Genomic DNA, 19397 nt, shown 5'->3' with positions numbered 1-19397 from the left:
TATCACATACATTCGCAGTCTCTTTATGTTTGTGCATGGATACTCATATTTAGCAAGACAATTCAGTCTCAAATGAGTCTTAGTGGGAAAAACTCATAGCTCACAGATAAATGAAATAATCTCTTCTGACTCAAATGACCTGAATGTGTTATAAGGCTTAAAACAAGACCGTTTTGGACTTTATGTTGAGGGTATTACTCTCACGAGCATATTCAAATGCAGAGTGATGGAACTCACCACAGAAATGGGTCTGGAAAGGGGGCCGTGGGGGAGCTTTGTCCAGAGGAAATTGATGATGAATGAGGGCAGAGAGGGAAACAATCTGCTCAAGGCAAAACACAAGCAGAGGAAGTGATAGTGAACTCATTTAAAGCCATACTGCAGCTGATCTACGAGTTAATGGGGAATGATTCTATAATCAGTCATCAGAGACCTGCAGACAGGTCAGAGGTATCAGACCCAGATTTTACCTCATTCTGGTGAGTCTTTGGGTTCTGCACAGTCTTAAGGCTTATAGACATGACGACCAGTGGAGGTGGAGACAGGTCTTTAACTACTGAGATCAGTTCAACCTTCTGTGCAACAGCCTCCACTTTAGACCAGCTAATAGGCTGATTGCTCAACTCTAGAGGGCACAGTGAGAGTGGACACAGTTAATGATTAAAGTATGTGGACAGTTATCAAGTTTTACTGGAAATACAGAGCAATGGTATGTTTGTGTATTTTTAAATATAGACTCACGAGGGGTCTTCACATCAAGCCAGCAAGGCCCCCGGATCTTTCTGTTGAGGAGGAAGTGTTCTAAACTAGAGGTGTTGGCTCCAAACACATGGGAAAATGTAGAACCCTTCAGCTCAGATGGCAAAGGAGGAAGTTCAGCCTACAGAAACACAATATACACATCACAAAAAATGTCTCAGATGCCAAGATTCCAGGAAGTTTGTTTTGAGTTTACAAGTGAGAGATGTTTACTCACAGAGTATTTGACTTCAAGGTACTCGCTCTGTGAGGGGATATCTGGGATTTCAAAGGCGTAGCTCTTTGTCACAGGCTGTTGGAAAAAGGGAAGCAGAGTTTATAACTTTGTATTTGTAGCACCAAAGGTAACTTAAACAGAAATGATAGGTATTAGCAGTTACCTTGGACTTAAACTTCATGATTTTGAACTTCTCCGACAGACCGTTGAACTCCTGATACACATCCATCATTCCTACTGGACTGTCTGTCTGCTCGCCAGTTGCCAGATTCACTTTCTAAAATTACACAAACACAATTTAAAAAAGGTGAATTAAAGGTGCATGTTTTGTATATGCACGTCAACTCAAAGGTGGTTTTACATGTTCTCTGGGAAGGAGATACATCGTCCTCTCAATGTTTTTTACAGCAACACAACAGCTGACATGTGCTTCAGCCGACTCAATCCAGACTTTTCCAAACAGGTACACCACCCCTGGAGAGGAAGACACAATTAAACTGTAAAATGCCACTTTTAAGCATTGCAATTATGTAGGAATAATAAGGAAAAATGTAGTAAATTGGGCATTTGAAGTCAACGCATGTGACTATATAACCTTCAATCATGGGTCACAAAATAAAGCTAAAACTATTAGAATGGATTTGTATGCACATTTATTATGTAAAACCATGGAGGTGGAGATGCTCACCAGGTTGGTTGTACTGGTCTTCAAAAGCATCCAACCAGTAGAAGCGGAAGACCATGTCTCCATCAGGTCCCTCCACTAGTGGGAGTTGGCTGGAGTCCACCTGCACTTCCACAGGAGCCTCGATAGGTTCCCCCTCCTCAATCTTCTCCCAGCCCATGCCACCACCCAGTCCGGATCTGAGGAGCACAGACAAGATGGTTATGGCAGAAAACGGCCTTCTTTGTAGGAGGACTGTCACATCAATTCATATATAGACAATTCTTAATACAAAGCCTGTGTGTTGCGAACATACATTAACATCTCATCCTGTGGCTCAGTCTTGGGCTCCACATTAACATTGGAGGTGGTCTCAAGCTCCGCCTTCACTTTCACAGGCTCCTCCTCAATGTTCTCTGCCTCCATGGGCTCATCAAAGTCCATCTCATCAAACTCAATTGCCTCTTCTAAATACAAATATAAAATTACAAACAATATATTTTTTGAATTGCACCCAAAGTCGGTGGGAAGGAAGACGGGCAGATATACTGTACCTTCAGGCTCCTCTGCCTGGGGCTTCTTTATCTGTGTAGCAGCTGGTTTACTAGGTTGAATGTGAGCAGAAGACCTGGGTGAAGGGTCAGCTGGAGGAACCCGTGTCACAACTGGTCTGGGCTTCGACATTTGGACTCCAGGTGACTCCTGAGAGATATACAAAAGTTTTAATAGAGAATTAATTGTTTTTTTCATATACTAATCCAAAACCATGTAAACATGTCTAATGCATCTTCTCAAAAGATTAAAAAAAAGTCTCTGATTCTAACTAAGGTTGGATTTATTTGATTTAAAAAAAAAAAAAAAAAAAAAAAAGTAAAAATAGTACTATTGTGAAACATTATTGCAATTTATAATGACTACCTTTGGCACCTGTGGCTTGACTGAAAAAGGATTCATCGGCGATCCCAGTGTTTTCTTCTTCTTCAAAGTAATGACTGGTGGTGGAGTGAGCAAAACTGGTTTCTGGGAAACAGTAAAATGGTAATTTGTTCATATACTTGCAATAACTGATATACTGTAGTACAAACACTATAGACAGAAAGAACCTACAAGATGCCTGATTTGATACAAAAGGTCATAAACATTCACCTCAGAGTGCAGATCCTGCAGAATATCTCCCAGCAGATCATCTTGAGACAAATCCACATGTTTCTATAATGCAAACATAAATACAATTTTATTACACTTCTCTGAACTTTATTACAGATGCCAAATAAAGACAGAACATTCCTTCATATTTAAGAACAGGTTCATTTAATTAATGTTAGAATTAAACATTTACATAAAGGCCTACATTATGCAAAAATACCAAACGGTGAACAAAGTGTCAAAGTGACTCATACCTCAGCAGGTTTCTTCACACTGCTATTCATGAACATGCTTTTAATGCTGTTGGGTTTACTGACAGACACTTTTTTCACATTCTTTTTCGAATCCCCTCCCTTTCCACCTTGTTTACCTGTTTACAGTTAAATAGAGGGCAAAAATAACTGGTAAATACAATTCAGGCAAAAATGCTCAATATTGCAAAAACAAGAAAATAAAAAGGACTTACTCTTAGAATCCTTCTCCAATGCATCATCATCCAAATCTTCATCAAAGATTTCTCTGCCATCCTCCACATACCCTGTCCCATCTATTAAAGAGAGCAGACATTCAGCTGGTGACCATTTAAGCACTGAGGTCAGTAGAAGTATGAAAATGTGACTGACCATCATCAATGATCCAATCATCATCCTGCCTCTCCCGCACCATTTTCGAGTACTGCTCTTCATCCACCTCCTCATAGACGCTGGTGAACTCCTCCACCTGATCAGAACACAATGACAAAACACTGGAACAACACGGAAGACGTGTACATCAAGAAAACACCAAAAGCAGGCATGCAACTCACCTCATATTTAACCTTCTCTCCCTTCTTGGCTCGTTTAAGTTGCTCTAAAGCCGACTTGCGTCCCACTTTCTCTTTCTTCTCCCGCCTGGAACGTGAAGTGGCAATGCCACATGTGTCGGACGTGTCTATAGGACAAAGAAATGTGCTCCAGTAAAACCAAACTGCATTTAGTTAAAACATATTATATAGAAAACTGTAAAATGACAGGTCAGGAGTGACATATGAAATTAAAATGGATGGAAGATTATATATATATATATATATATATATATATATATATATATAAACATTGTTTTATGTATTGTAATATATATATATATATATATATAGAGAGAGAGAGAGAGAGAGAGAGAGAGCGAGATAGAGATACATTATTATTAATATTATAAACACTAAGTATTGTATTAATTTCTTTAAGATACATAAAATAAAACAATTAAAATTATGTCTGATAATGTTTTTACTGACATATATAGAAATATATTTCTAAAAATAAAACTATTTGTGCAGATTTCAAATAAGAAACGGTTTATGGTTATTATTATTATAAAAATTACTAAGGTCCGAGATACACATATTTATCAAATATATTTATTAAATATGTTAATGTGAATGTATAAAGATCTATTACATACAGGAAACAGTTATAACCCGATCATTTAATAAGAACTTTTGTGTCAGTTAATGGAAGCGTGACGCTTAACGTTACAAAGTGAATCATTCGGTCAACGTCACTGTTGACACTTCGCGTTCAATTTACATTCAAAGACTGAAGCATCATAATTACTCAACAAAAGCATATTACACTTTACATAAAAGCATATTTTAGCGATTGGTGCAGGTAACGTTATATTAGTTCAATATATTAGTTCGCGCCGTCTGAGCAGGCATCCATTAAGCTGCCTGTCTGAATGAATTGCATTTTTATTCTAAAAGCTAATAAATACTGAGCACTGTGAACACGCTCACCACAATCTCCACCGTCCATGTCTTTATCAGGAGTTGAGACAGGAGCCATTAATATAAACGAGTGCCTGATGCGAGGTAAAAGTACAGTCGTCTTGAGAAGCGTCGAGCCAAAACAAGAGATTCCGCGCCAAAGTGTCTTCCCGGGGAAACTCGAGCAGCGGATATGACGACATCAGCAGCAGCCGTCCAATCTGAACCTGTTCAAAGATCCGAGTTGTTTAGACAAACATGATTCACTTTGTTTTTAGACCACATATTAATTTACGAAGGTTTGAGACTTAGTTTTTTTTTGCAATTGCATGCAGTTGCCAAAAAACAATGGAACATATTTTTATTTGAGATATATATATATATATATATATATATATATATATATATATATATATATATATATATATATATATATATATATATATATATATATATATATATATATATATATATATATCTTTTTTTTCTTTTTGACAGAGTGGCCTCTAAAGCACCTGACAAACATAACCAACACAAGTACAAAACACAATCAGTTTAATACACGACAGTAAACCAAGTGTGAAAATGAACTAAATATGAACCAAATTATACGAAATAATAAATTATAACACTAAATAACATGAAACTATTTTCTATTTAAACGTCTCTATTCAGAAATTAAATATTTACAATATGTTTTTTGTTGATCTTACATAAATAAAACCATTTTTGTCGACCTACTACCTCTATGTATGTTATTGTTCTTCAAAGAAAACGTTAAATAATCACCCTAACATATTCACATAGCAGTGATAAATATTAACATAAATTTAATATTTGATCGTAAGTATCGAAAATAACGCCCCATAGCTTTAAAACACATATGTTCAGTTCATCTATAAGATTCACATATTCTCGGAGTGAATCACTGAACCGTGTTTGGTTGAATCGTATCCCTGAACACTCAAGGTAACTTATGGCTTATGGCCACTTTTATCGTTTCTAAAAACAAAAACTTCGACTCTGGTGGGACTCGAACCCACAACCTTTGAATGACCTCGTTCATCAACCTAGAAGTCCAATGCGCTATCCATTGCGCCACAGAGCCGATAGGACGTCCTGCAACCATATTGGTACTAGTTCCTACCTCCGAAGTTTTCTAGACTACTTTATCTTATCATAATAATACATAGACACTATTATATTAGAAATTATTGTTTTTCTACAACTTTAAGCTTAAAAACATATTATACTTTTATTTGATTAAATATTTTCTTTTTTTATTTTATTTTATTAGTAGGTTGTCATGTCTTTTATTTTGAAATGAAGTACTTCCGCTTTTGGCAGCACATGTTGGGAAACCACGTTGTGTCTTTAGAACCAAAATGGCTTCGTGCAGCGTTGAAGACGTGCTCGCTAAAGCCGAAAGAGACGAGGCTGAAAAGCTAAAAGGTATTACAGTAAACAAAGAGCTAGACCTTGAATTTGACCCGGGTAATTTGCTTGCGTTTGATAAGAACCGGATAGATACTCGGGAATTTAAAGACGGCAAACGGGAAGACTTTCTACGCTCACTGGCGAGAGATAACACTCAACTCCTCATCAACGAGATATGGAAACTTCCAACAGAAAGAGTTGAAGAAGTCATCGTCGCAAAGCTACCAGAGCCAACCACTCTATTACCCAGAGAAAAGCCTGCTCCAAAACCAAAGCCTCCTACAAAATGGGAACAGTTTGCCAAACTGAAAGGCATTCAGAAGAAAAAGAAGACCAACTTGGTCTGGGATGAAGTCCATAAGGAATGGAAGAGGCGATGGGGATACAAACGTGCCAAAGATGACACCAAGGAATGGTTGATCGAGGTCCCAGAGAAAGCAGATCCCAATGAGGACCAGTTTGCTAAAAAGAATAAAGCCAAGAAAGAGCGTGTGGCCAGGAATGAGTACAACAGACTCAAGAACATCGCCCGAGCTCAGAAGATCAAGGTGCCAGGCATGGGACTCGCACCCACCCCTAAGCAGTCCAAAGCAGAGCTGGCACAGGCGGTCAATATCGCCAAGATCTCCACGGCCTCTGTTGGGAAATTCCAGGATAACCTACCCAAGGAGAAGAAGCCTAAAAATACTGGGAAAAGGAGAAAGTTCCAGCCTCTTATTGGTGACTTTAGTAGTGAGAAACAGAAACAGCTGGATTTACTGAAAGTGATGGACAGCAAGAAGCCACGACTTGACATCACCAAAGCTGTGAATAAGCAAATGAGGGAAGAGGATATGGAAGCGAGGCAAAAGAATAAGAAAGACTTTGGAAAGAAGGGACAACGGGGAAAGATGTCTGGTAAAGGAAAAGGAAAGGCTGGTGGAAAGGGAAAGGGTCAGGGTCCTAAAGGCAAAGGACGGAAACCTCAAATGAAGCAAGGAAAGAGATAGAATCTTCAGCAGTGTGCTGCTTATATATATTGTAAAATCCTATATATATTGTATACATGATGTTGACCTGTCATGTGTCTCATAGAGCCATAACTTAGTGCTGGATTGATTCTGTACAATATGTGGTTGCACTCTGGTGTTCAGACTTTTACAGTGTTTATAAATAGCATGGATGTAATGCTGGACTGAAAATAATTGGGATCTGTTTTTTACACAAATCTTTGATTTAATATTGACAACTGTTATTCACATAAGTGATTTCACAATAAATTCAAATCATCTCTGGTATGTCGTCTGTTCTTGGTTCAGATAGATTATATGTCATCTTTCACTCGAAAAGAAAAGCAAAAATGTATACATGTATACTACTATCAAACATTAGCTTCCTTTATGTATAAATAATTAGCTTTTTTAATTGTATTATATAGCAAAAAAATATAGATGTACTTAATGTTCATATAAAACGTGCAAAACAATTAAGCTCCTATTTATTGCATTTGTTCATTTCTAGACAATTTTACATTATGCAGAATGGAATTAGTTTCAGGCTGTTGGTATTGAACAATGCTGCCATCTAGAGGTACATTTATGTAATACGTCTAAATATGTTTAATTTATCTAGTTTTTCATTAACTGAAAAAGTTAAAATTCATAAAGAAATAATAAATGTACTACAACAATGTTCTCTGCATGGTTTAGCCATATTATTTGAAACTACCCCTAAACATTTGTTTGGATTAGTCATTCTTGATAGTAAGTGTGTCACTATATGGAGTAATTTAATGTGAATGAAATGACCTTAAATACTCTCACCCATCCACTGAGTGAGGAACAAGACACCATATGTTCAGAATATTGATGCGTCTGCAGAGTTGGTGGCTCTTTCTAAACAAATTAATAACCATTTCATGAATTGATGGATGGTGTTTGACCACAGACACTATCTCAGATCAGCTGGGGGGGGGGGGGGGGGGAGTGCCCATCTGTTGACTGCTATCATTAATCAAACAATCACAATACAAATACCCCACGCCAATGGACAGAAATATAGGGCACACTTTATGTCAAAAACAATTAGCAATGCTGTGCTAAGAATGCGAGGTGTTTACTGATACACCATGTGAGATTAGCATACAAATGTTGTAAAAGGCTCAAAACCACCAGTTGATTTTATTTATTTGAAACGATCTGTTTAGTACTCCACTCAAAACACAGTGTATCTCACAAACATGCTCATGCTATCACTTATGTAATTAATAATCTGTCCACCAGATGGTGTTAACACAGCGACGAGCAGAGACTCAGTGACGGTGACGTCATTGGTATGGTGGTACGCGCGCGCGAGTTGAGTCATGACGAACATATGTGACCCTGGAGCACAAAACCGGTCATTAGGGTCATTTTTTTATTTACATTTTTTTAAATATCTTTTTTGGAAAACGTATTTATTCATTCTCTCAGATGAAACTTTCAGATGAATAAATAAGTTTCTGCCTTTAAAGTTGTTCAAATGAATTCTTTGCAATGCATATTAGGCTACTAATCAAAAATCAGTTTTGATATATTCACAGTAGGATATATCTTCAAAATATCTTCATGGAACATGATCTTTACTTATTATACTATACATTTTTTGAAAAATCAATAATTTTGATATACACAATATATTGTTGGCTATTGATGTGACTGTTTTTGTTGTCCAGGGTTGTATATAAGCTCAGATAGTGCCACAAAAGCAACATTTCATACACTATATTCCTTCTGGAGCACATTTTTTATACAAAGTGGAGCATTTTAGGACAACACAAAAATAATCTGATTATCTTTGTGATTTAGCTTTTGTTTATGTTTCTAGAAGGATGTTTACAACAGCTTAAGTTCAAACCAGGCCGGGACTATAGTGATCCCGGGGGAGGGCATGGGGTGAGTTTGTCATCATACATAATGAGTCTGCAAATAACAGATCTTTACGCCCGTCGACCCCCACCCACACACACGGGCAGCTGCTCCCCCTCCCAGCATCACACTCCCTAAACAGGTGGCTCACTGCACATTAACTAACAATGCACACAGATAGAACACCAGGCCTGATCAATTCTTACACAATGAACCCTCCCTGATGGCTTGTATTGAATTTTATATACTGCCAGTCAAAAGTCTGGAATAAAGATTTTTATTTGTTTGTTTGTTTTGTTGAAAAAAAGTGTCTTATTCATACCAAGGCTGCATTTATTTGATGAAAATGCAGTTTAAAAATAGAATGAAATATTATTACCATTTAAAAACCTGTTTTCTATTTTTATTTATTTTTCTATGAAAGGCATTCTGATGGCAAAGCTGTGTTTTCTGCAGCCATATCTCAGTGCCATATAAAAATTATTGCTGAATTGGTGCACAATTATCAATTATTGTTACTTATTATTTCTAAAGGATCATGTGACAATGAAGACTGGAGTAATGGCTTAGCCTGCTTTACCTTACAGTAATATATATATATATATATATATATATATATATATATATATATATATATATATATATATATATATATAAATCTTAAAAAGTATTAAATTATATAAAAAAAAGAAAATACATTACAATAGAAAACAATTATATTAAATGTAAGAATGTTTTACTGTAAGTTTATGTTTTTACAATATTTTTAATCAAATAAATGCAGCTTTATAAGAGACTTTTTTCAAAAACATTTAAACATCTTAATTATTCCAAACTTTTAAATGGTAGTATACAAACCGAGCATGGAAACATTTTTATATACAGTTCCTCATTTGATATAAAGTCTTTTCATGCCATTTCTCAGCCAATAAAACAACACTGCCAGTGCAATTTCACACTTTTCACCAGCGTGCATTCCTGTGTGGTGACTCTCTGGGTTCGAAGGGGTTGTGGAGATCCTGTTTTGAGCAGTCAAGGTGTTGCAGATTAAACCTCGCTGTGGTCCTTTGATTGGTGATGGTCCCGAACCAGTGCTGAACAGCCTGTCACTTGTCTCCCCTCATCAATGAGCTGGAATCTGGGTCATCGGGAATAAACAGGGCCTTTGTGCTTGTTGTTTCCTCTTTGTGTTCCCCAGCAGAGGCCGGCTACAAGTCCCCTGGGAGGGACGAAATGGAGGAGGGTGCTTTCCTGGCGCTCACGCGTGAGGCCCAGGCACACAGCTCTCCCAACTTGCTCCAGAGGATCTTGTCCAAGCACTAAAGGAATAGCCACTGCCATGGGGCCACCAATGGGGCTTTTGATGCTGAATGAATGACTCTTCCTTTACAGAGGGCATAGGAGAAGTAGTACAGTAGCTGTTTTAGATTGGGTATTCGTATTCTTAACTAATTATCAACCCTGTGATACTATATTGGGGGAGACTGGAGGCACACATTTTCCTTCAGAATTCAAAGACTACATGTCTTATTTTCATGGAGCATGTATTTATGTACCAAAGGTAACAGCGTTATATTTTTTTTGCATTTGGATAGAATTGATCTTAATATTTAGTATTTAATTAATTAAGTAGTCATAATATTACAAGCTGAAAGTAGTTGGGGTAATTGTAACACTAGATGAGAAAATACTTAATATCAATAAATGCGCACCTCAAAATAGTCAGTTTATTGCTCAATAACATTTTAATTATATTAATAATACTGTCAAATTGTAAGCAAAATACTAAATGGTAAAAACAAATCTAAATATTTAAATAATACTGCATTAATGTTTATTAAGGATTTGGTCTTTAAATTCAGGCATAAACAGTGTTATAATTGCACTTGATATGTCCTAGTCATGATAAATAATATTGTACAACTTCCAGTAACAGAAATACTTTGTAGTATTTTTAATTTGTTAATATTAATAACATTTTAATAACACCATGATTCTTTCTTTTTCCTGAAAACCAGGAAGATAATATAAATTTAGGTTTTAAATCGAAGTCATCAAAACTTTAGGCCATATTTCTTGTAAAACACACTCCAATAATCTTAATTTTTATAGTACGCATTGGTTACATTGTGCATTTATATATTGACAAAGAAAATATATATTTATTGGTGTAAGTAAAATTTAAGAGCTAAAAAACAAAAACAAATTTTTCTTCCCTTGTTGCTGTGTAGTGGCACAGAAAAAGTCTGATCAATAAACATGTCAAACTCGTCAACCACTAACATTTTAATGTAACAATAATTATCTTCCGATAGACCAGTCTGGCTGCTTTTCTAGAACAGCCGCCAAATCCAATCCCTGTACTTTAGTTTGAAATGAAGTACTCATCATGCACGCCATATATTATAAGATTAACTTTTTGCTCTACTGTTTCCTTTGAATCAGATCAGCCCCAGTAACTGACTTCTCTCACTTTTTAGCTTAATAAGATGCCTTGGCCATCTGCTATGCTTGGCTTACTGGTCACAGTGACTTCAGCTTTCTCCTGGACCCTTGTGCAGGGCTCTTATGGAACCTTATTAACCCTAATCCACTGATGCAGTGACTGTTGATGTCATATTGATATGCTACTGCACTTCAGAACTTTTAAAACGGCTGACTTTATTTCTTACAATTGCGTTGTTATATCTCATAATTTTAAGTTATTTTGTAATTAGGAAAACTCAGTATTCTTTATATCTTGTTTGTTTATATCTTGCAATTCTTACTTTTGCATTTTGTGTACATGATGTGATTTTGTGCACTAATATAAATTGAATGTACCAAACCACTTCTCGAAGGAAATATGCATGCTGTGATATTATAGAGAGTTACTTTTGTGCATAATTCCAAGAAATAAAGTCAGAATTGTAAAATAAAAAGTCAAAATAACCTTTTTTATCTTTTTATTTTGTGACAGAAACAGGCTTCCATTCTAGGCTAAACTGTGTGTGCAGCAGAAACATTCATACAAACATTGTATATGAAGCCTGGCACACTAGGCCTCTGTTTGAGACTGGTGTCAGCCAGGGCCCCTTTTGCTCTTGAAACTCAAAAATCACCCATCTAAATGAGCTTTTTATAGCTCCAGCTTCTACTGTACAGCTATGTGCCTGGCCAGCTCAGTGTCCAAACTCTCAGCAGTCAGCCAGTCATAACCAGTGGAAAGACTGACCTATATTAATAGGCACCTTTGGCAGTGGAGCACCACGCCTGTGTTTCCCGCCTGAACTGAGGGTGCCTGCCAGATGACTGGGTCTGTCACTGCTGCGATAGCCTACCATCTGCTGTCTACTGCACACAATGGCAGGCAATGTGCACACAGACCCAAGGGAGGGGCTTCATGGGATGGCTCTGTACAACATGCTGCACTGGGACACCTCTAAACACACACACACACACACACATGCAAAGTGTGCATTGTTCTAGTCCCACTTGTAAGATTATATATTTACAGGAAATGTAGGGAAAAGGTGGTGTGCATTCAGTTTTTCATCAAATATTATGTCATATTAACGTTTGATGGACCCAGTTTGCCCAATTTTCTTTAATTATTTATTCACCCTCATGTGGTTCCATACCTGTATGATTTTCTTTCCTCTTTAGAACGTATAAGATATTTGACGAAATGTCTCTGTTCTTTTGTCTATACAGTGGATAACCAAATTGGCTTGGTAACCAACATTATTCATAAGAAAGTCAGACAACAGTTTTGGAACAACATGAGAGTGAGTAAAATGCTAGAATTATCACTTTTGGGTAAACTATCCCTTACACAAAAGTACACAGAAATTGCATAATTTTGCACACATGACTTCAAAATTACAAAAACAGCCAGTGAGTCGGATGTTGATTCAGTAAACTGAGATTCAGTGTATTTCTCCAGTGAAGGATTCGGCAAGCGGGAACTCATAAGTTTGCTGGGCTTTTTTTTTTAGTGATTCATTAAAAGAACCAACTCAAAAGAGTTGTTTGTTCATGATTCGAATGAGATTGACTGAGCTGCATTATTGATCCATTAAAAAGAACCAGTTAATTTACTTGCAAATCTGAACATTTTTGTTTTCGTCATTATTTATACATGTATTGTATACTCATTAATAACGACCGAAAATTCACATTGACTCTGGTAATTATAAAAAAATTTAGATCATTTGTTTTTGTTTTTTTTTGTCGCTGAAGATTCACAAGAAGAGGTAGTTATTGAATTTCCATGACTTTTCACTCGTTTGTTTTTAATTGGATACTGATTTTTAAAGATCAGTATTCTCTATATAAATGAATAAATTAATATAATATATAAATAAATTATAATATACAGTCATGTGAAAAAGTTAGGACACCCTCTTGAATTCCATGGTTTTGCTGCTGTGCTTGGGATCATTGTCCTGTTGCATGATCTAATACTGGCCCAGCTTTAGCTGTTGGACAGATGTCCTCACATATGACTCAATACTCTGGTATACAGAGGAGTTCATGGTCGATTCAGTGACTGAGATGCCCAGATCCTGTGGCTACAAAACAAGCCCATAATCATCAGCCCTCCACCAGCATGCTTGACTTTTGATATGTGGTGTTTGTGCTCAAAAATGCTGCTGTGCATTATGGCCAAACATCTCCAATTTGGTCTCATCTGTTCAAAGGACATTGTTCTTAAAGTCGTATGGTTTGCTCAGATGCAACTTTGCAGATCTACTGTTGACCTGTCTATAAAGCCTATAAAAAAATTGTCTTATTGTATTTCACAATACTTCAGCATGTTATTCTTACAAAGTAAAGGGAATGTTTCAGGATTTTTTTTCCCAAGCAAAGTCTTAATTCTTAATTCTTTTGCAGTTAACGTTTCTTTTCTTCTCCACCTTTTTTTTAAAATGCTGATCTCAATGTCCCAGTGAGCATTTTGCTGTCCAGTGGTCATGTCTTTACTTTGTATTGCATTAATTTAGAATATTTCTCATGGGGTTTTAATAACTTTTGACCTTTCAGTCTTTTTTGGCTAATTTTATCTGTAAAAGAAAACATGCATAATAATTCTGCACACCCGAATATAATGAGTTTTTCACTTTGAGCCTTCATGGACACTTATATATCCCTTATAAATGGTTAAATACAAAAATAATAGTAGTTATCAAGTTATTATTGTAAGATTGATGTGGTTTGGAATTGGTGAAACGTGCTTGGGAAAAAAAAATATGACCAGAATATCAGCTTCCCTAATATATAATGAATCCATATGTTCCCAGTGTTTTTCAGAACTTGTTGCTTTTGTCTCTTCCTTGAAACATCCAAAATACATAATGCCATCACAAATAGCACACATAACCATTATAGTAATTTTATAAGTTGGCTAGTAAATGAGTAAAGCAGAGTAATTTTTTCTACTTGTAGACCAATAACAACCTAAAGATTAAAGTTCTTTCTAAATTTACACATCACTGTCAAAAAATACAACAGGTGTTTGTTTTGGGTTGAGCCAAAATGGATTCAGTAGCCATCAAGCACTCAGTGCACTGTACAAAAGCCAACCAATTTATCCCCAATGGGCCTTTGACATCTCTCAAGCCTGCATTGACCATCTGAAAAATACAATAGCAAAGTGTTCTCCAAATTTGAAAGAAATATATAAGAGCACATGTGTTATAGGCTTGTAATGGCCGTCAGCAGCAGAAGGCATGTCAGTGGGGCCTTGCGCCCCTCTATTCAGGGGAAATTGAGTGAATGGGCCTGCAAAACCAACAGACATACAGAACAATAGAGCCAAAAGACATTATTTCATGGGCGAGTGGGCCTCTTTAAAGAGAGCAGCTGACCTGTGGAGAGCTGTGTTGTTCAGGGAGGGTGTGAGTCCACAGACCCCAAGGGCAGAGATTGCAGCACCCCACGGCCCAGTGACAGCAGATAGCATCAACTCAAGAGACCTCAACTTCCATTACCACTGTAAACACCTGGCTTTCAGAAGAGAACAGGACTCTGCAAGGTCTTTCGCAGTGTGACATGACAGAGTAGGTGATTATTAGCCAAAAAATTAGGTCTTAGGAAGGGTGGAAGAGGTGTCAGTCAAAAAGCTAAATACTGTTCGAATTAGTTTCAGAGAATAAGCCACAACCTCTAAAGAAAAAAACATAAGTGGCACATTTTAAAGAGCATATTTTTATTTTTAGGTATGTGAATGACAGCATGGCTATTGGTGAGTTGGTTGTAATATCAAAGAAGCAGGTTATTATTGTTCAGCGGAAAACAATGTCAAATTCGTAACACTGCATGAGAAAAGAGTATGTCAGTTGAAGTGCACTGCTTGTTTTCATGCATGTCCGTTTGCTACATATTCTTGCTTCCCTCAAGTCTACAGAAAAAAGGAAATCCCAACAAACAAGACAAACACTTTGACAGTAAAATGAAGACGAACAAAGACATAATAAACAGTTATCTACAACGTTACATGCGCCAATATAAATGAATCTCAGTAACACAGATGCGTTGAGGGACACAATGTGTAGTGTTTCTTTGAATACAGATGGTGTTTTTGCATTCTAATATCTGGGTTACATTTAGCAAAAATAAACTTTTTACAAAAAAAAAAAAAATGATAAAACCCAATATGTAACGCTAATACTGCCGAATTCTTTAACATCAGGATTTTCCTTTTCCCTTAGACTAACTTATCATTGGGAATAACCTGAAACTATTTTACATGGGCTCTTCTCATGTTAATAAAATAATAAAACAAGACATTTAATTCAACATTTCACCTCATATGAGAGCAAAGCAATTGTCCTACACTTCCTTCAAACCATTGTGCTTATGTCAATTCCTATTGTAACTCAGTAGCAGCGAGCAAATCCTTACAAACATTTGTTCCAGAGCAAGAAAGTGGGAGAAAGAAACTAAGTTTACACCATTTTCCCTTTCGGATGACGTCTTGACATGTCAATGTTAATGAAATTTTTAAATACATTCAGCCACCAATAAAAATCCTCACATACAACAAAATGTAAACACTACAGAGGGCATAAAACAATAGATAATAAATGACAAATCAACATTAATGCAATATTTGAAAAAAGTGCAATTTCCCCATATTTTGGAGGCTGAAAGCTGCTTGCTGCTACTTTTATGGTCAACCAATTGGGTTAAAGAGGACGGAACCTTACTGTACAGGCCAAGAAATTAGTGGCAGTGTTATTGAAATGAGAAATATGTAATGGAAGGTAGTCAAATCTTTAACAGAAAAGAAATATAATTAGATTTTCTTTATATCTTTGAAATAAATAAATTAGTTAAGATTTAATAAATAGAACCTACAGCTCTAAACGAACAAATCTCACCTACGTATCTGTTCTTGGAACGTGTTATTTATAATGCAACACGCGCATTAATATAAGTACCAAACATGATTTTGGCTGAACTGAGAACATTTTCACAAGCAGCGAAGATGCTGGATTTAGACTTCAGTTGCAAACATGCAAGTCAGCGATTTTACGCCTCTTTAACAACCTTCACTTTAGAGCAAAAAAATACAAATAAAATGTTCGAGGTACCTTCCAGTAAACGTCAACTTAGCAGATTCATGCTATACAATACATTCAGTGAGTGTCCTACTCTTAAAAAATAAAATAAAATAAGATAAAATAATCGGGGTGGAACCTTTGTTACGTTTGGAGCGGAAACGATTACGTTGCAAGTGCTATCCAGTTACTCCTCACCCTAACAAACAACCACAGTAGTGCAACACTGCCAGTGCTCCCCAATCCTTAACACCAGTCTCTAAAATCCTCTAAAAAGAGCTTAAAACTATCTGAAAATATCAGTTTTATGATTTTTTTCCTTTAAAAAAAAAGCAGCCCTTAAGAATCAGCACACTGTCTACAGCTAAAAATTGTAAAAACCATTAGCTAAATTCAGAAAATCTAGTGCTATTTGTATTTTGACTACATATTATGACTACATTCGCATACAAGTTTTTTTTTTTTTATCCTAAGCGATACGTTGTTATATCAGTAGGTGTTAAGCAAACATTATAGTAAGTGTTTCTGTTTCCTACACCAGATTGTCTGAGAGGTTAAATGTGGGTGTGATAGAGGAAAAGAGGAGGGTTGCTGTAGTGCAGTAGTGATGTTTAAAGGACGAGAGCTCTGGAAATGCAGGCGGTAGGGTTGGTGTTTAAGTAACGCCTGGCCTGCTCAGTCATGATCAGCTGATCCTCCGTTTTCCCAAAAACCACCGCCTCCCACTCACTGTTGGCCTGTTGGATATGAAAATACATATTTGAGTTTGACCAAGTTAGCTGGGAAAAAACTTAATATCAATATTAGATTCAGTTCTAAAAATTCATTTTTATTTCAGTTAACGAGTCAATTGTGCGTTTCTGCAAGCACAATGAATATAAATAAGTTAATGGCATATCAGATGCTTTTCTTCTTTGCTCTTATGCTAACAGAACAACTGAGTGTATTACCGGAGTGGGTGTTTGGTATGGTGGGCTCCTTTGGGTCATGTTTTCTCTCTTGTCCTGTGGGCTAAGCGAGCGGACTATTGAAAAAGATTCCTTCAGTGATCCAGGAGAGCAACAGTTCTCCTCTCTCTCTGTCAATGGCATCATGAGCATTGATCTGGTCAGTAGGTTGTTACTATGAGACTAAAAGAGGGGCGAAGATGTTGCGTGAAGAGGAGAAACAAAAGCATTGCAAACTCAAAAAGTTAAAAACACTAATGGTGCATCATAAGTTTGTGAATTAAGATAATGGTCTTACCTCTTCATTGCTGTTAATCTGCTGTTGGGGAAACAGCTGTACATTTAAACAGTCTTTTTCCCAGCTGTCCAATACCAAAGACTTTCTCACTTTCCTTGCAGGAGCTTCCATCAGCTGTGAACCCCAAATGCCACAGTTTAAAAATAAAAACTAGTGTTCAGTTTAAAAGTTAACATTCGATAAAAACTGTTGAACGTTTAAACTAACCCCATTTGCATGATTGTGAGAACAGAACAGATATGTAAGAAAGTGGCAGGTACCTCATAAGATCTGAACTGAGGTTGGTTCTGCACTTGTGTGAAGATGTCAGCCCCAGTTTCCTCTTTCAGAACTTCTCTGATGTCCTCCTCAAGAAGTGCCAGTGGTTGAGGCTGAACACACCAACATAATATATCAAAAGGCAAATGAATGAGTGAAGCACCAGATAAATATTTGAACAGTCTTAGATAGGTGAATCTTATGAAATCTGTCCAGTCAATATTTAACCTTAAAATTCAAAGAAAATCAATACTGTTTTTGGGACTGTTAAGTTTTGTCCTGACAAATATTAGAAAAATATATTAAATTATAAAAATATTCATTAAGTTTTATATACATACATTCATATACATAGTACATACTGTATACACATACACTCACTCACACACACACACTGTGCACTCAGATCAGGATTTTTGAAGCCGATCACAGTATCTGAAACAGTATCTGCCGATATGATGACCAATACCAATCTTTTTGAACCCTAATTTTTAACATTTATATAATTATATAATTATTTATAGTGAAACTCCAATTAGGATTTTTAACAGATATTTATTCAAGGCTTGAATTAGATTTTTGAAAATGGGGGAATTCCTCTCATAGGTGAGGTCTTGTGTGTGTGTTTGGGTGGGGGGGGGGTGATTTGGGGTGGAGTGAGGCATTTTTTATTTTTTTTTATGTATAATTTTCTCACCTAAATGTTTGATAATGCAGTGGCATTTTTACAATGGGGAAAGTGCTGCACAAAAGTTTACACACAGCACAATCCTGAATTGTAAGCTGTATGTGAGGCGGCTTAAGGCCAAAATATACTGTGGCCATCCAAGTTATGCGGGCTGTCCGCGTGACAAAATTTTCATAATCAGAAGTGTTCGCCCACCGTCCGCCGGCAGCCCAATTTTTGTGTCCGCGTGGATGGCTCGAGAGCAGCGCAGACTGTTTTACAATATATATATATATATATATATATATATATATATATATATATATATATATATATATATATATATATATATATATATATATATATATATATATATATATATATATATATATATATATATATAAATAAATTTCTATAGGCCTCTTAATAATGACACAGCATCAAAAGTTTTTCCATTTGGACTTACCACCATTCTTAACGGGCCGTGCATCTTCTCCTGGGCAGCCAGGGCGTTTTTGAAAGGAGTGGGTGTTCTTGGAGTGTGGACTATAATATTCTTATGGAGTTTCGGGGTCCTAAAACTGTGAAGACAAAAACAGTATTAGTCATTTCTGGATTCTGAGATTTTATGCTCGATATTCTTAAGACAGCAGAAGTGAAGAATGATGCCTGACCCCGTGTTCTCCTTCTGGTGTTTTGGTGTGGTCTCTCTCTGGTGGGGTGTGTTGAGGCATTTCTGTCCACACACTGGAGTGGATGTAAGAGCAGGATTGTCGAGGCTCAAGGGCTCACCACCAGACACATTGAAGAACTAAATGGGAAAAAAAGGTT

At 36.5% G+C, this 19397-nt stretch overlaps 3 protein-coding genes and 1 non-coding gene across 4 annotated transcripts in view; 1 reads left to right on the top strand and 3 right to left on the bottom strand.

Moving 5' to 3' along the window:
- The window catches only part of LOC113042433 (DNA polymerase alpha catalytic subunit-like), a 51684-nt gene extending 46960 nt beyond the window's left edge, over positions 1-4724 (bottom strand). Inside the window, exons 1-16 of the mRNA XM_026201300.1 lie at positions 4561-4724; positions 3592-3716; positions 3410-3506; positions 3253-3333; positions 3041-3156; positions 2787-2849; positions 2559-2660; positions 2195-2342; positions 1957-2107; positions 1665-1840; positions 1338-1450; positions 1140-1253; positions 977-1051; positions 742-880; positions 471-625; positions 238-322 (exon numbers count right to left, since the gene is read on the bottom strand). Of these exons, the coding sequence (XP_026057085.1) occupies positions 238-322; positions 471-625; positions 742-880; positions 977-1051; positions 1140-1253; positions 1338-1450; positions 1665-1840; positions 1957-2107; positions 2195-2342; positions 2559-2660; positions 2787-2849; positions 3041-3156; positions 3253-3333; positions 3410-3506; positions 3592-3716; positions 4561-4609 (1789 nt within the window). The 5' untranslated portion in view covers positions 4610-4724. The remainder of the gene's footprint in view (positions 1-237; positions 323-470; positions 626-741; positions 881-976; positions 1052-1139; positions 1254-1337; positions 1451-1664; positions 1841-1956; positions 2108-2194; positions 2343-2558; positions 2661-2786; positions 2850-3040; positions 3157-3252; positions 3334-3409; positions 3507-3591; positions 3717-4560) is intronic.
- An 824-nt stretch (positions 4725-5548) lies between these two features.
- trnar-ucu (transfer RNA arginine (anticodon UCU)) lies at positions 5549-5638 on the bottom strand. The gene is given in 2 exon segments: positions 5549-5584; positions 5602-5638. It is a non-coding gene; the product is annotated as a tRNA-Arg (tRNA).
- Positions 5639-5869: 231 nt separating this feature from the next.
- On the top strand, positions 5870-7242 carry LOC113042432 (ribosome biogenesis regulatory protein homolog). Its single transcript, XM_026201299.1, has one exon. The coding sequence runs from the start codon at positions 5916-5918 to the stop codon at positions 6954-6956; it is 1041 nt and encodes a 346-aa protein (XP_026057084.1). The 5' UTR covers positions 5870-5915; the 3' UTR covers positions 6957-7242.
- A 7783-nt stretch (positions 7243-15025) lies between these two features.
- LOC113041863 (myb-related protein A-like) overlaps positions 15026-19397 on the bottom strand; it is a 7666-nt gene continuing 3294 nt past the window's right edge. The window contains exons 2-7 of the mRNA XM_026200429.1: positions 19241-19377; positions 19033-19147; positions 17902-18012; positions 17642-17755; positions 17347-17526; positions 15026-17133 (exon numbers count right to left, since the gene is read on the bottom strand). Coding sequence (XP_026056214.1) covers positions 17008-17133; positions 17347-17526; positions 17642-17755; positions 17902-18012; positions 19033-19147; positions 19241-19377 — 783 coding nt within the window. The 3' untranslated portion in view covers positions 15026-17007. The remainder of the gene's footprint in view (positions 17134-17346; positions 17527-17641; positions 17756-17901; positions 18013-19032; positions 19148-19240; positions 19378-19397) is intronic.

This window comes from Carassius auratus, chromosome 24, assembly GCF_003368295.1.
Source record: "Carassius auratus strain Wakin chromosome 24, ASM336829v1, whole genome shotgun sequence".
NCBI lineage: Eukaryota > Metazoa > Chordata > Actinopteri > Cypriniformes > Cyprinidae > Carassius > Carassius auratus.
The sequence above is the reverse complement of the archived record's forward strand: the minus strand, read 5'-3'. Positions and strand labels throughout refer to the sequence as shown.